This window comes from Betta splendens, chromosome 1 (assembly GCF_900634795.4).
Source record: "Betta splendens chromosome 1, fBetSpl5.4, whole genome shotgun sequence".
In the NCBI taxonomy this organism is placed as follows: domain Eukaryota; kingdom Metazoa; phylum Chordata; class Actinopteri; order Anabantiformes; family Osphronemidae; genus Betta; species Betta splendens.
Genome location: NC_040881.3, coordinates 13,240,359 through 13,257,734, shown reverse-complemented (window position 1 = coordinate 13,257,734; position 17,376 = coordinate 13,240,359). Strand labels below are relative to the sequence as shown.

The window sequence follows — 17,376 nt, the reverse complement described above, 5'->3', positions numbered from 1 at the left end:
ATCTAGAAACACTGTACACCTCCAATTAAATACAAATTATTAAAGTTTTGAGAAAAATGCCATGTCATGTTTTCTCCACTGCTTGATCAACACGTCACTAGTTAAGTTACCGCCTCTTTACCACCACATTGTTTTGCCATTCTTGTTATGAGGAAACCAAACAGCTACATTTCATTATCCATCTTCCTATGAATAAACAATAATAAGTTGTTAAGTGGTGCTGCCGTAAACACTACACACTGATAACAAGTACGTACTCTGGCTATGATATGTATTGAACATGTATGAAAATATACTAGACTGAGGTTTTCTCGCTCAATGTCTTTCTCTAGATGTACCAGAAAAAATTAACTGCATTTTTGTATGTATGGAAATTTCCCTTAAACATCAGTGGTGGTATTTACAGTTTGGATGGACATATGAAAATATGAAATATATATAAATATTTATATTATTTAATTTAAATGTTTAGTACATTTTCAGGAAATTACAATCTTCCTATTCACATTTTTTTTAACTGTAATAATTGTTTTATTTATCTTTTTATTTCCAATTCATCTAAACACTGTAAACAACCTTCAGTAATATCTGGCTGTGAGTGTATTATAATAGTAAAACAATATATTCCAATAAGATAATAAAGTTTAATTGAAATCTAAGACACAGCCAAAAGGAGGAGCGAACAGAAAGCGAGTGTGGTTTTGAAAAGAGCAGCTGGCGCGTTTCCTTGGTTGTGATCGTTGCTGATGCTATTTTAGGAACCATTCAGGAAGTGATCTACAGAGAGGCTGCTGACAGAGTTTTCAGTTCAACTCCTCACGCAGCAATCTACAAAATGTACAAGGGACACATTACCCAGACGTTAAACAATCAGAATAACCACAAGTGGAACTGTTACATCTTGTTGGAGTCACAATCACACTCAGTAAGGCTAAAAACAGAACTAGTGTGATAGTCACAACATGGGGTCACGACCACGGTTCTTACAGAACAACATTGTTCTATGTTGTCATAGACATGCAGTTTAACGTTCTGCTATTTTACTGTTACTGTTTATTGTTATTATGTTTCTTTTCAAATATTTCACTGGGTTAGAGTAAAAGAAAGTATTAACGTTAAAGGTAAAAGATAAATGGGTTTTTACAATTTCAGTAACCTCACCATATTGGTTCGTGGCAGCTTGACGACCTAGGCTGCCTGACACAGTGTCGCTATATCTGTAGTTCAAATTGATCTTCCTGCCTTTTTAGTCATTAAATTGTTCCTGCAGTTTAAGAGCCCTCATGCTTTATGTCAATGGATTTCTTTTTTGACTGTCACGAAACCAAGCTAAATTCTGTAGGAAGTGTGCAAGGATACGCTACAGTCAATGTGTTGCTGACCTAGCTAGCAATCTCTACCAAACAGCCGTTAGGAAGTTACTGTACGATACAGAGTACTTCAAAATAAAGGATTGCTGTTGAGATTCGCTATGTTAAAATATTGTGATTATTATGATATTGTTACAGCTTCTGGAAAGCTGTTCGAGTGAAACCTCAGTCCACTCCTGGCAATGGCCAGAATGAAGGCTTGGGCTCAACATTCTCATAAAAAGGGTCACGTGTCAAATGAATCAATGAAATCAATTGACGTGGGCCTACCTAATGTGCAACTAAATAAATCACCTGATTGACGGCTTCGGTGTGGTCAGATTTCATGCTGTCTTTTCCGTTTTAATGGTAACAATTCTCACACAATCACTGCCACATTTTCCAAGCGCTTCCTGCCTACAATTACCTGACATAAGTAAGTTAGAAGACAAGTGTGTGACAGTTATCAGACACTTCGCTAACTATGTGACAGCACAGCTAATATTCTTCTTGACACTGCCCTTCTCTGCCCCGCTGTGTCCTCCCTCCATCATTTACCTCCCTATTGCCCTCTGCAGTATTATCACATAATGTGCTTTTCCCCTCCTGCACTGCAGACATTGTGGCACAATTACCCCAGCTGCTGCACTAATGGCTATTGATGCAGCTGAGGGCCAGACTCACACTCACACTCACACTCACACACACACACACGCACAAACATTCATAAAAAATTCACGACGCTGCTTCAAAAGGAAGGTGCAGGGGGTCTGGCCAGCCGGAGAATAAACAGCAAATGTCATTTAACAAAGAAAGGAAGAGGCAGATGATGCTGGTCTCAACATCATCATGCAGAACTAAACACACGCTACCTGTATGAACACATGACATTTTGTCCAAACAGGCCTGTGATCAAGCACAGAGCCGTGTGCACATACGGTACATGTGACTTTACACTAACAGGCTATGTATGTGTCTGTGTGTGTTGTAGGAATCTGTGAGGTGGGTAATTCCCTCTTAGTGAGGGATTTCTCTCAGCCACCGACCTGTTCGGAGACAGCTTTAGAGCGCTAAGCTGTTAGCTAGACCGAACCAGGGATCACCAGAGACAGTGAGTAACGTGATGGAGGGAGGGAAAAGGACAGCACGGCAGCGTTTGCATCATTGAAAGGACGATGGGCAAGGGTTGATTAGAACAAGGAAAGTGATGGATGTAGCATTAGAAGAGTGAGGAAGGAAGACAAAAGACCAGGCTAGGGCGAAATAAGAGGCCTATGTGATGGGTGGGTTTGGAAATAAAGCAGCAAAAAAAGTGGCGGATGTGGACATTGATTTGAAGCGAGAACATGATATTTATAAAGAACTTGTTGACTGATCTTGAGTGGCATAGATGAGAAAATAGATAACAGCAAGAGGAAGGTCACGGGGTCCTTCAATGGCAACAGCAGGAAGTTGAAATTGAGGTGATATTTAAGCAATCTGTCAGTAAATATGCAGTGGAATCAAATAGTCAGTTTATCGATTTGTGTGTTTTTTTTGTTAATTTTCACTTTCCCAACCCAAACCATTGCTTTTTTAAACATAAAACTGTAGTGTTAAAAGAAGAAATCTGTCAAACAGATCATGACAGTGTGGGAAATGTGGGATCTGAGAAAAAGTAAGGCATCAGCTGAAATACTGTGTTAGGGTACTATCTGGGGGGGATTCCAGTACTGTTTTACAGAAGTGTGATAGTTGATATGTCAGACCTTAAACTAGCTCTGCTATGAAAACATTAACATTGATATATATTACATTGAATATAAATACAGCAGCTTAGCAATCTACTGATGCAAAATATTTTTTTTTCTTTGTCTGCATGTGTACTACTATACTACTGATTGACTGACATTAAGCAGCGCTATAATAGTTTCTAGGTTTACATACTGACATACGGCTTATTGAACAGGAGGAAGTTAAACAGCAAACTAATCAAAACCATCCCAGGCTGGTGCCAATGTCTGACATCCAGCAGTGGAAAGTGACAGGACTTGAGCCAGCATGGGTTAAGTAATTGTGGTCCCAGCAGCTGCAGACGCACATTTACACCTAGCTTACAAAAGTGTGTAGTCACTCTGATCCTTTTAAATCAATGCACGTCATCTTTGGGACACTATCGTGTGACACAGTCTGGAGTATTTTTGAATCTGAAACTAACTTTCGGGTCTATTAGTGATACAGACAAAGGTGAGGTGAAAAATTAGGTGGGTGGTCGATTTCAGGACTCACCTAGGTCGTTATTTTAGAAAACCTGCTGAGTTGTAATATAACTTCCTAATTGGTGGTCACTACCTCACAAAGTGCTGGTAGTCGGCAAAAAAGCCTTGGACAAAATTAACGGGCACTTGGCTGAGGCTGTTTTTAATTTAGCTCTGTGGCAGTGGTGTGTGTGTGTGTGTGTGTGTGTGTGTGTGTGTGTGTGTGTGTGTGTGTGTGTGTGTGTGTGTGTGTGTGTGTGTGTGTGTGTGTGAGAAAGTAGCATGTTAATTGTTACATGTCGGATGAAAATTACTCTCTTCCATCATAACCATGGCAGGAAATATGTTCACTATGAAATTTAAATTCTCTTCTGTGTGTACAGTGCATGCACTGTTTACACACATGCTAATATGTACTTAGGGTTACACACACACACACACACACACACACACACACACACACACACACACACACACACACACACACACACACACACACACACACACACACACACACACACACACACACACACACACACACACACACACACACACAAACAGTAGACCTAGACACCTCTTATAACAAATTCATGCATTTTTTACCAATTTTCTGTTAGTGTGTGTAACAGTACATGAGGGGTGAAACACAGATGAGCTCCCTGGTCTATCAATAATGTACAAACTGCCAATCCGATGCTTAAAAGAAGAGAAACTCTTAGAAACTCATAGCATATGCAAAGGAGCAGGCCAGCAGCCTTTTAACCCCTTCCAAACATAAGAGCAGTAGCACACGCTACACACAGATAAGACAACAGATACAAGTGAATATGTTGTTAGCATAAGCACTTTTTTACATTCACAAGCGCTTATTAGTGCACATTTCAGGCACTTAAAAATGAGCCCAGTCGACCTACTGTTATCAGCTGACATTAGGTTATCACAGATTTATGTGCGTCATATTATAAGTGACATCAGACAAAGCGTCAGCTGTTATCGAAGTCATAACAGTCCTGTCCCATCCATGGTGCTTTAGACTCAGATTAAGCTTCTTTAATAACTGTGTATTTAGATGTAAACTTTCTAAGTATTACTTGATTTACTTTTAAGGCATGTTTTTTTTTAAATCTTCAGTTGAGTTGTGGCTGCATTAACGTAGCCCGAAAGCAACTAACAATAACCAGTTGGTAAAACATCAACAAACTGATAGACCAAAAGGTCAGTTGCATAAGTTACTGTATTCTGGATATAAACCACTATATTCATCAAATGTTTTCTTAAAAAGTAAGAAAGACAAAAAACAAGCTGAGCAAGTAAAGTTGTTCTGTGAAGACAGTAGGGGTCTGAAATGGGATTTAACAAGATGGTTTGCGCAGTCATCAAGAAAAGAGAAGCTGAAGAAAACACTAGCTGGAGTAAATATGTGAGGACTAAACGTTGAACAAGGCCTCCTGCCATACACTGTTGACCCATCGCTGATGGAGTAGGGATAAACTTAAAAGGTAGACTCAGCCTGCAAGGATGTGTTTGCATGACACCATCTAATGAAACTTTCTGACCTGGATGGGAGGCTTTTATTGCTCCAACAGCCCAAACGAGAGGGAAAGCTGCTCATTTGCTCTTTTAAGGGTCTGTGTCGAGCGTGCGTGCGTGTGTTCCTGTAGAACATGTGAACAAGCGTGGGTGGAAGGGAATGTGGTCACAGCCGCCTCAAATCAAAAACATCCAGGGTTTGCATGTGTGTGTGTGTGTGTGTGTGTGTGTGTGTGTGTGTGTGTCTGTGTGCACAAGAACAGGGGGACGAGGGTGAGACAAAAGTGCACAGATGAGCTGAAAAGATAAAGGAGAGCGTTTAAAAGTCAATCAAAAAAACAGAGTGGGCTAAAAGTGCGAGTCAAAAACAGCATACTGTGACGTCACAGGGGGTTGGTTGACGTCACACTCTGCATGTGTGCGCGTACGTAACGCCGAGTGCCAGCTCACCGGTTTAAATATAGCACTCGGGCAACAGTCACAGCTGACATTAACATTGCCATAGCTGCCAGGGCGCGTACGCGCTACATTAGGCCCAAACGAGGGAAGTGGTGAACGGAGGGAGGGAGGAAAAGGAAAGAGAGGAAGGGAGGGATAAGGGAAGGCCTCGGATTCATGAAAACTCAGCCGCCCACACTCCGGACGCCGCTGCCAAGAGCTGAGCAGGACGACTGTGTGTATGTACGCGAGACATTCCTCCGTGAGGTGGATGCCAAGCACTGAGACGCGTTGAAGACAGACTGTCCCGAGCTACTGGGTCTCTGTGAAGCTAACGAGCCCCTCGCCGTGCTCCGCGGCCTCACGGCTGCAAACTTGGGAGCGAGTGGGTAATCAGATCTGACGGCATGTCATGTCAGTGTTTGTGCGCGTGGGTCACAATTTTGCTTTCGAGCTACATTGTAGGCTGCTGTTTCGGAGGCACGTGCCCATGACTGAAAGGTCATGGGTCCGGGCCTCACAACAGCCCATTTGCTTCCATCAGCATCTCATCAAAGAGACCGGCCTGCATTGAAAACCCTCTGGAAACACGACAACTACAGGCGAACATGTTTAGCTTAGAACCTGTGGAGTTCGATGACTAGAAAGAGCACATCCACATTCACAGCTAACTTTTTTTTAACCTCGACGTCGTACTGAATATTCTGGATTCGTGACCACTAAGAAGAACATTAAAAGCTCCCACTTGAATAGGTTTTGTTTACGATCAATGAATATGACAGTGATTGGCAAGGTGGTCGCTACTGGAGCCTCTAACCGCCTGGGTCTAGGTTTATGGAATGCATGTTCCCTCAGTATCTGTGTGTGTTTCCTCCAGGTAGCCTGCTTTCTCCCCCAGAATCTAAAAACATGCTTTGGGTACATTAAAATGGCCTTCAAGTACGAATGTGAATGTGAATGAGTGGCACAGACCAGCGACCTGTCCAGATTGTACCTCACGTCTTCAAGTTAGGTCTGTAGGACATTTGCATTGACGCATGTATGCACTGATTAGAGATGTGCTGATAGGCCGGACACTATCTCTTTGCTCCTAAACCAACAGAACAGTATGAAACAACAATTTCATTTGTTGATCAGTCAGACATTTTTCACATACTGTAGTAATAAGTACGCAGTGCAATGTGATCGCTAACTGGTGGCAGAAAGCCTCACCTCATGTTAGCAAAAAAAAAAAAAAACCCCATCTCTTATTAACGCCGGTGACAGCGAACATAAAGGATGAAATCAACCAACGTCTGCATCCTGCCTCACTTTGTGACCCAGGAAAGTTGCAGCTGCTAATTAAACAGAAAGAAACACTAAATACTTTCAACTGAGCTGGATGTGTCTAAGCTAGAAATGTGATATCCCAGGTCCACTTTACATGTGCCCTTCTTTTGATGTGCAGATTCCTAACACACGCGTCCAATTAAGAGGACAGTGTTGAAGAAAAGGTGTAGAAATGGGAACGCGCCCCCCTGCGTCTCCTTTGCTTTTTCTGACTAATAGTTAGACCATAAACACACACACACACACACACACACACTTTCCATAATCACAGACTGGGCCCTGCCCTGCGTGGGCGTGTCAGAGAGCCATTAGACCAAAGCAATGTGCTGAGACGCACATGACAATACAAAATGCTCAAGGAGATCACATTTAAGTCTAATTTAAAGCCTCTTGGTTCTATAGCATGCTTATTAATTGTATCGCCAACACTGATTTTAATTTATTTTAACTATTTCACCTACAACATGCACACACAAAAAAAAACACAGTTTACTAAGTTACAACCAGAGTGTTGTGTTATTTCAGTGCTCACATCCAGCAATGAAGTCGCTCGCTGCCGTGTTTATCTGTGCATGTGGGCGAAGCCGCTTTTAAACACGCCCTCTCCACACCGTGCACTCCAAACAAGAGTGTGCAACAAACCCCCTGCAGATTAAAGCCCCCTGGGTGTGTGGACGGATGCATGTGACATATGTAGTCACATCAACAGCATGCTTGGCTTTTCCTAGAATGCCTGCTTCTGCAGTGACTACATACAGCCATCTAGCTGCAGCTCTGGTCTTTCGAGGAAAAAACGGGGATAGAGGTGGAAGCCGTCCTCTCATTTCCTTCAATATATATATGTGCATAAAGAAGAACTTGTAATGTAGAACTAGAAGCATGTTGGATGTTGATACTGCATGTTGTGTTTGCATAAAAGGTGTCATACCATAGGTGAGTGGAGGAGAAGCACAGAGGGACAGAGCACTGTGTCTTTAAGCTGTAATCCCTCCATTCTCGGAGCATTTCTTGCTGACCATCTAATGGGCGGCTTGGTTTAACGTCCACACGGCCCACTGGGAGGTCCCGCAGTATTAAAATTACCAGTGCAGGCTGGAGCTGCAGCCAGTGAGGCTTGTGTGGCTCCTCAATAATGATCGAGGCCGCCCCAGAAATTAAAGACAGTTCTGATTTTGCATTTCAAAAGGGGTGGAACACGGGCTAATTCCAGTAACAAAGGGCATCACGACGCTGACGGTACGACCGTGCGCCCTTTAATCTTGTCAAGAGGAGTTGCAGGAGAGTTTAGTGCGAACAGGACACTCTACTACGGAGCGCCAGCGCCTCCGTCACTCTCATGCCTTGAAACTGAATGAATCGGAACATTTAAAAAGGTCCGATCTTCGTTTATGCTCATCAGCAAAGAAAAACCTTGTGACCAGACTCTCACAGAACAGATGTAGGAAACTCAACAGTGCTGCATATGTTACCACTGCCCCCTATCAACAGGAAATCACTGTAGCATTCTGCTGGGAGATTTTCACAGACTCTATTAGACCTACTTACACGCCGTATTTACCGGTGAACACAGACCTTGCTTGTAAAACGCCCCGTTACTTGCTATGTTAATTATGGATCTATGTTTAAGCATCGGAGTGGACGCACGTGCAGTGACCTCTGTGCCGTCCCTCGGACTGAGGCGGCGGGTTACAGTCAGTGAGGAGGTGGGAAACCTGCGCCGACCACCTAATGAAGTCCGCTTCAAAGGCTGCGGAACACGCCGGAGTGCTTTAAACGCCGGTGCTACGGGCTCGCAGAACCATTTGGTCTGAAGACAAAAGGGCAAAAAAAGGAGAAGTTGTTTTCATGCAGAAAAGCAGCCGTCTACGAGAAGTTTAGCGAGCGCTTTCCGCGCTCCAGAATCGCAACTTAACGATTAACGGCGGCGTTTGAACTTCCAGCCCCCGTCTTTTGAGCGCGAGGCAGATCAAATATCAGCTGTCACACTTGTCATCGCTAAATCCTGCACTTTAAACCCCAGCCGCCTGTTTTCCTCGACAAGGGGCTTTCTTTGTAAACAAAGGCGCCCGCCGTCTCTCTGGCTGGTAAAAAGTGAAGAGTGCCGTTTCCAAAGCAACTGGCAGCGCTCGCGGAACGCGTTCTCAACAAGTTGAAAGTTCACGGCGGCGAACAAGTAGTTGCGCCGCGGCGCGCGGCTCGACGGGGGTGCGGGAATTCGAGGGGGGTTTAAAGGGTGACGGGGAGGAAAACGAACGTTCACGGGGGGTGCGCGTGTTCGTGTGAAGGCGCGCGAGGCCGCCCTCCGCCGCGATGGAGAGCTCGTCCTTACCGCTATGAGCGTGTTATTCCGCTGCTCCGCGGAGGAGGCAGAGTCCGGCTCCGGCTGCTTGCTCTGCGGCTGCTTGCTGCCGCCGCTCGACTTCTTGGCCCTTTGCTCCAGACTCCTCTGGTACAGGCTGACCGTCTCCCTCCGCTCTATCTCCATCTGCTCGGCGTGGGCTTGCTGGTACCTGCTCTCGCAGTTGACGTGGTGTCTCCGGCAGCCCTCGATGCGCTGCCTCAGCCGCTCCACCACGGTGCTGTGCTTAGGTATGCCCACGGTCCCGGGGGGCACCACGCTCCCGGCGCCCGGGTTCATGCTGTTGTTGATGCAGATACTGCCGTTGGGTCCGGCAGCGGGGGAGGCGAAGTCCCCCATCACGGGGCCGCGCGGCTGCTATTTTGGAGGAACTTTTCTCCCCCCGTCGAGCTCGCCGACGCCGCCGTCACCACCTCCTCCACCGCCGCCTACCGCCCTCTCCGTCCCCGTGCCCCTCCGGTGAAGTCCCGGGCAGCCGGACAGCGGACGGCGGGATAGGAGCCGCCGAAGCGAGCGACGCCGGGGACGCGTTAAAGAGCCGCGAGCCCGGCGGTGAGGGTGAGGGTGAGGGTCTCGCCAGTGGCCGTCCCTTCCTCCCTCCTCCGCGCTGTTTCCAAACAAACTGCTACGGCAACGCGCAAATAACAGCCAGCCGGAGCGAGACCCCGAGTGGATCCGACAACAAAAGCCGCTGCCACGCTGCTAACAGCAACACGGCCGAGGCAAAAAAAAGAGAAATCAACAATATAACGCCGCGGTTAGCGGGCACATATGCACACAAACCGTCCCGCGGAGCAGCGGCAGCGGCGGCGGCGGCAGCAACAGTCCACTCGGCGCTTCGCGGAGCTGTCCTCTGAGAAAAAGTTTTGCTGCGCGAACCGAACGGGCTCCGGAGTTTCCCAGTAAACTTGCATCTCATATGGTTTGGGCTTGAAAGAAATCCCGGTGAAGATGTTATTGAGTTGATGAGCGGCGCACAAGCGCCATCGGTAGTCCGGTTGAGAGGCGACTAGAGTGGCCCCGACAGCGCAAAACGCGGATATGGGAAGCGGTGGCGGAAGTCTGTAGTCACTGGCTGCCGCCTGCCACCATCACAATAATCAGGTCCGCTTCTCCGCCATGCCAGCGGAGTGATATCAGGACAGGAGTTGAGTAAAAACCAGCGAGAGGCTGCGAGGAGCCCGCTGATGGACACCCGGAAAACCCGGTGTGCATTCCGTGGAGGACCGGGCTCGTCCCACCGCTCAAATCTCCCGGGTTGTTTAAAGCGCCCTCACACTAAGTTACCTACCTGAAACCTTTGTTGTCGCTCAACGAGGTCGCGAAAAATTAAAAAGGTTATTTAGTTTATTATAAAGCATAGATTCAATAATATTATTGTAAATAATGACAAAATACAAACAAATAAAAAAACAAAATAAGTAATTAAATTATTTAATAAAAAACAGTAATTTACCGAGACGCACGTATACGGAGGCCCGTTTAGGACATTTACAACACCCAAAATAGCAAACTCATTTTAAAAATGAAAATACATAAAGTATATTATAATCTAATTTTATTAAAAGTCTAAAAAAACATAGAGATGAACTGACTGAAGTAAACCGTTAATAAACCGTAATGACACTGTAATAATTTCTGTTTTAATGATCAAAAGCCACAACACTAAAATTGACGAGGGGTTAAATGAATAAAAATGTTTCAGCACATAGTTCTGTGATAGCATGTGATAGAAAACCAGTATCTACAATAACATACACATAAAACATTAGCTATATAGTCAATATAAAATAACATTTAATCAACATTAAGTTCGAAGATAAGTCTAAAATAATTTTCAACTTTCAACAATTTTCAAATTTTTGATTATGAAAGCAAACATGAATATATGGATGTTTTCATGTAGAGGAATACAGTTTAATTTTTATTCATAAACTATTGGAAACTAATACTTCACTTACACTACAATACAGTATGTAGTTATAGCTTTAGAGGAGTATTTAGCTCTTCATCATATTTACAGTCATTAAATGGATCAAGAAGTGAAGGAATTAAAAGTCTGCCATTATTCTATTTATCTATATGTCTACTTGCCCTAAAATAAACTTTTTAATAACAAACAAAACTAACAAAGTTACAAGAAAACATGCAAAAACATTAATGTGCATAATGTGTTGTGTTGCTTATAATCTATGTTAAATACCAATGATTAGTTATGCTCCTCATGTGATGCTAGATAGTCTTTAGTCTGTAAGTGTACAGTTTATTAAAGTTGATATTTCATTTCTATTTTCGAACACTTTTTATACCTGTAGAGAAAAAATGTTACAAGGCTCTGTGTCTAAAAGAAGAAGGAAAGTATTAAGGCAAAGCTACTTGAGTACATTTTCAGTATGATGTCGTTCAGAACATTTGGGCCATATTAACACCCGTTATCCTCTTACAAAACGAGCATTTTAGACTTAAAAGATATGTAAAACACATAAAGCAATGGATTATAGATAGCAGCCATGTATTCCTTCAGTTATTTGTAGCTTCAGGATCTACCAACTGAACATCTGACTGTAGTCCTAGTATAGTTCCAGATAAAATATGACCTTCAGTGCAGTGGATAAGTATTGAGTAGCGGGTCTCATGAAACGAATCAAAAGCACTTCACTGATATCTGTTAAACAAACCAAATTTCACCAATGTCGTGCATGCACATTCTCGTGCACAAATGGAAAAAATGAGAATCGCATTAGTATGAAATGTGTGGAGTATTCTTTTTTTTTCTTTAAAAGTGTGTGTTTTTCTCTCTCCCATTTATATTTTTGTCTGCGATGTCATGTGGGAGTTCTGAGTTCTATCCCCGACTGTTCAGGCCATATGTGCTCCCTAGTTTGCTTCTAACCATTCCACCAACAAATGCACGCACGCACGGCTCCCACCCTTTTGAGTCTTGCTCATTCTGTTTCCTGTTCCACTGGTAAAAGGTTAGTAATGAGCTTTATTGCTTGTTGAACATTGTTTCACACACAGAGAACACACACATCCATGTTACTGTTTTTCTATTTTTGACGTCATTATAGTCTGAAGCATTATAATGTGTCAGAGTACTTGAATGCATGTATTAAGAAATATTGTTTGTAATTCCATACTGTAATGTTACAATGTCCAAATTAAAAATCTAAACACACTGTGATGTGTTATATGACAAATAGCAGTGAACAGCAGGACACCATGTGCCCTACATGCCCACAGGCCTCAACTGCTATTGGAAAATAAATGTATTTTCAGCTTTAACGTCATTATGGTTAAATCTTGGTTAAGTATGAAAAAAACAAGACTTAGTTAAGTTTAGGGAATTATTATAGTGTATGAGTGTTATCATGTTGGAAACCAGCTACTACTTAAGAATCTGCCACAGCATCATGGCTGCAAGAAACCAATGTTGACTGTTACTATGAAACAGGACTTCAGATACCGTAAACAACACGTGTTCTGGTCTGAATGCTGGTTGAGAGAACAGTCTCCAAAACCAGAGTGCTGTGGAAAAAGCACAGAAGCAAATGTTGTTTGTCTAGAACAAACAATAGTCATAACTGAGGACAAAATGCTCTGTGACATTGATTAGTCGTGAACTGAGCTATAATCTGCTGAATATTTCCAGAAAGTAAAAGTTCAAGCAAAATATGTTTTTATTGTATTTAAGAGAAAATCTCCCAGTGTTTTAACCTGTACATCTACAAACACAAAACACATCTCATTAAAATCGCATTCCTTTTTTTATTGTAACGCGACAATAGCATAGAAAGAATAACAGTGAGAGAAGTGGAGTATAACTAAATCATTTCTGACTATTTCATCATCCATCTGCCAAACCTGAAGCCAGGAGGATTTTCTTGGAACATCTCGGTTTTCTTTTTGCTTTGTAGATGGAGAAAAGGCTTTGGTTCACTTGTTGTGGTGGGTTCAGCAAGGAGCTTTCTCTGCTGGCCCTGGGCAAAGTATTGGCTCAAAAACTCTTGCTAGTGCTTCTTTTTATGTGCTTATATTGCACTACACTTCTACACAAAAGTGTGATCCCTTTACTCAAAGAGCACCTTTCGGATTTCAGCCAATGTCTACAGAAATTGAATTCATTAATTGACCAGCGATTCTCAATCTTGTATCAGTACAAATGTCCTATGGCCACAAATAGATTGATGTCAAGCCATCCTCAAGACTACATCGTTTAATATCTTAATAAGGAATTGGCCAGTCTGTTGAAAAAGTCACTTTTTTATCTTTTTAAACCGAAAATTTCACTACGGAGTAGAACAGAGCCAGTGTCTGTTCATGGACAAGGAACCCAGTAACCAGCTACAATGGGAGACAATAACTCAGAAAATTATCATGGACTGATTCCATCTGCATTACTTGGCAGTGCAGGGGTCATTGTAGCAAATAGGGAATGTCAACAAATAATTATTACACCTCACAACGTTTGTTTTTTCTAAAACACTGAAACTAAAACAGAGAAAGTTTCATTCAGATATAAATCACTTCCAAAATAATCTGCTATTTATTATGTTTACACTCAGCTATTTTCATTATTTCCTAACTCTGACTGTAACATTTGAAAACCTTAAAGGTTTTACCAGACGAGGCTGAAAGTCAGTATTTTTGGTGCATGGTCCAGAAGTGCTCCATAGATCATGTGCTGTCTGTCCAGCAACAATGCGAATTACGAAAGCATCATGTTTGCAAAGTTGCATGTCAAGGTTTATTTTGCATTGGTCAGTTATAAACACACATCCAGGCGGATCTCATGAGAAAGTTGGTTGTCTTGAAGAAATGTCATGGAAGAATCCCCATTAATGACCATCAGTGTTGGAAATGAAACTGAAAGTAGTAGTAGCGTTTGAATCATGATCCACTGGTTAAAACAATGACAGAAAATGAGCTTGAAGTCAGTGTCAACAAACAGCTAAAGCTTTGTTGATCACATTTAATTCTGGAAAAATAAGACAGATTTAAATTATGTTTTGCAAATATGTACCCCATGACTTATCTCTAACTTCCTGCTCCTCTTGCCTGCGCACCACAAACAGCTACTTGTCATCACATCAACCACCTAGCTCTGAAAGCAGAGCACAGATAAAGGCATGGAATGGTGTGTGTCCACAAACATGCTCTGTGTGTATGTGTGGCTGCAACTGGTGCTCCAGTTCTGCCCAGTCTGGCCAGCTTGGTGCTTTAGGAATGAATGGAATGTTGTTTTACACAACACGCGCACACACACGCACATACACACACACACACACACACACACACACACACACACACACACACACACACACACACACACACACACACACGCATGCATGCATGCACGCACGTACACACACACACACACACACACACACACACACACACACACCTCACTTAACAATTACATGGATACCCTCATTTTTACTCAGGTTTCTTTTCTTTCTCTGACATTTTTCTGATGGATTTTCTTTGAGTTTGTTTTATTTGTCTTGAAACGGTTCAACTTTCCACCAGTGTTGCTGTCAGTACTAACATTGTGCAAGTCAGTGGTTTTCCATGTTTGCAGTATGATAAAGCACATTGTACAACTAGATAATAAATATTACATTTAATATAAAATAGTAAAAATTCAAAACACACAAGCACAAACAAAAGTATCAAAGCTGCACAAAAGTCTGACAACGGTTCAAAACACAAATGTAAGAACTAAAACTCACTTCTAGGGTAAACAAAATGACAAAGTCTGGACAAACAAATAGCAAAGGAATTTACAAAACAAAATCCCTGCTTGGAGGGGAAAACATTTGAAAACAACATGTAAGATCTAAAAATCATTGCTCATGCAGGCAAAAACTAACTTACTGTACAAAATAACAAACAAAATGCAAAGTACAAAGACATGTTTCCTTTGATTGTGCCTTTTGGTTAGTGTGGTAGGTAAAGAATGCGTTTACACAAAGGGTATGGACGCACACACAGAGACGCACCCGCAGGTTCTCAGACTGGGAAACCAACAGGGTTCAGGGGTAGTAGCAGTGCAGCCATCTGTCACTGTGACACTTTGGTCCTCCGGCCTGCAGGGGGCGCCGTGGCTTTGGGTTCACTCTGTCTTCCTCGTGTCACTGTTTTCTGTCTGTGCCTGGTTTATTTATCATTATCACTCAAACAATGTGCCTGTTGCTTCCTGTCATTCCTGTTCCTATGCTGGTCGTTAGAGTTCAAGTTCATGGTAGTTCATTGGCTCATGTTAGTTCTCATGTTACTCTGTTGGTCCTGTTGAGTTGTTTCCTGTTAAAGACTTTTCCCGCGTTGCAGTGACCTTTTGTTTGTGTCTTGGTTTGTTGTCCTGCATTCTGCAGTGAGATTTAATTAGTAGTGTAGGTTTCGTCAGACCGCTCATCATTGCTCTGGGTGCTACAGTTTTCTAAGCGGATCCACATCCTCCTGTCTCAGCTTCTCCGCCAGCTCGTGTCCAGCTTGGGCTCCAGCCCACTCTACTCCCACTGTGATCCATCCCTGGCTTCTGGGTGCGGCCCCAGATCCAGCCACTAGACTTTCTCCAGTTGAGGTGGGCCAGATCTGGAGTGAGATTACACTACTCACCCCTACCTGCAGCTGGGCCCTGTTTACGCCGTGTTTACATCCTGTTTCTGTTCCTGTCCCTGCAGAAGGTCCTGCTGAGTGCTGAGTCCAGCACGGATTCTGAGCCTGCTCCGTCAGTGTCCGCGTCCAGCGCTGCTGCTCGGTTCAGCTCATCTGCTTCTGAACTCACCCTCTGTTCACCTCGGGGCCTGACGATGGGTCTGATGCCCTGTAGAAGCCGCCCTCTGTCTTGTGTGCAGTGTGTGCATATATTTGTATCAGTTACGTTATAAACCAGCCAAAGACATAAGACCTGACACACACATCCGCTAGGAAAAACAAGGGAAATGTGCTCCACCTAATCAGATGATTTCCTCCCACACTGACACCACACACTGAATCTCCTCCCCTTGTTTTTCCATGTGGCCTTTTGTGTCTTCCTCAACACTCACCACACTGACTTCCACTGGGTTTGACATTCAGACCGCGCTGTTCACCCTGTGATGACCCCCGACAAATGCTCAGTGATACCCAGGTGGAGAAGGGGGCCCTCCTACCCTGCGGGCTCTTGGGGAGATTTCCCTCCCTTGGAGAGAGAGAGAGAGAGAGAGAGAGAGAGAGAGAGAGAGAGGGAGAGAAATGACCCATCTCGTGCTGCTTCTTTCTCCGTGGAGAGGTTGCTGAGCTGTTGCGCTAGACGGTCTCTCTCTAAATATTTAATGTGTGGCCCTGCCTCAGAGAGAGGGAGAATCAGAGTGGTTGATATATTGATGAGCCACAGAGAGAGCAGAGGATTGGATGGAAGGGAGGAGGAGGGGTGAGAAAGGAGGGAATAAAAGGAAAAGGCAGTACAGAAGAATGGGAGAGGCAACCTTTCTCAAGGGCACACTGACACAAGGCGGATTGGGAGGAGGAGTAGAGAAATGGAGTCGGCTGTTTAAAGCTTGCTCTTTTGATTAACAGAAAATATTTTAAAACTAATTCATGTTCTAAAACCCAGCTCTCTCATTTGGACTTGACACTTTATTAGGTACACCTCTGCTGAGGTTTTCTCAGTTTTTATTTTCTGAATCAGTCAGAAAGGTGATCATTCTAAAGGTGATAATATACATGTATGTATATGGTATTTTACATTTGACATGTCAGAGTCAGAATCGTTTTTTTTCATACCGTAGTAACAGTAATTATTTACATATCAATTACAGTTATATACAAAGGAAATAAAGAATAGAATAAAGTAAATTAAAAATTGCAGCACGCATGCTTTCAGATGAGTTCACCTGTGACACAGCCTGGGGGAAGAAGCTGACTCTGTGTCTGCTGGTTCTGGTGGTTCTGGTGGTTCTGGTGGCTATGGCTCTGTGACGCCTGCCAGAGAGGAGGCGTTTAAGCAGTTTGTGTGTGGGGTCAGCAGTGATGCTGACAGCCCGTTTTGTGAGTCTGGCCTGGTACAGATGCTCAATGGATGGAAGCTCAGTCCCAATAATCTTCTCTGCTGATCGGACCACCCACTGCAGTCTGTGTCATTCATTGATCC

The 17,376-nt window shown here is 43.4% G+C and overlaps 1 protein-coding gene across 1 annotated transcript in view; it reads right to left on the bottom strand.

Annotated features, from left to right (window-relative positions):
* The window catches only part of maml3 (mastermind-like transcriptional coactivator 3), a 77,683-nt gene extending 66,772 nt beyond the window's left edge, over positions 1-10,911 (bottom strand). Inside the window, exon 1 of the mRNA XM_029147682.3 lies at positions 9,213-10,911. Coding sequence (XP_029003515.1) covers positions 9,213-9,581 — 369 coding nt within the window. The 5' untranslated portion in view covers positions 9,582-10,911. The remainder of the gene's footprint in view (positions 1-9,212) is intronic.
* Positions 10,912-17,376: the final 6,465 nt, after the last annotated feature.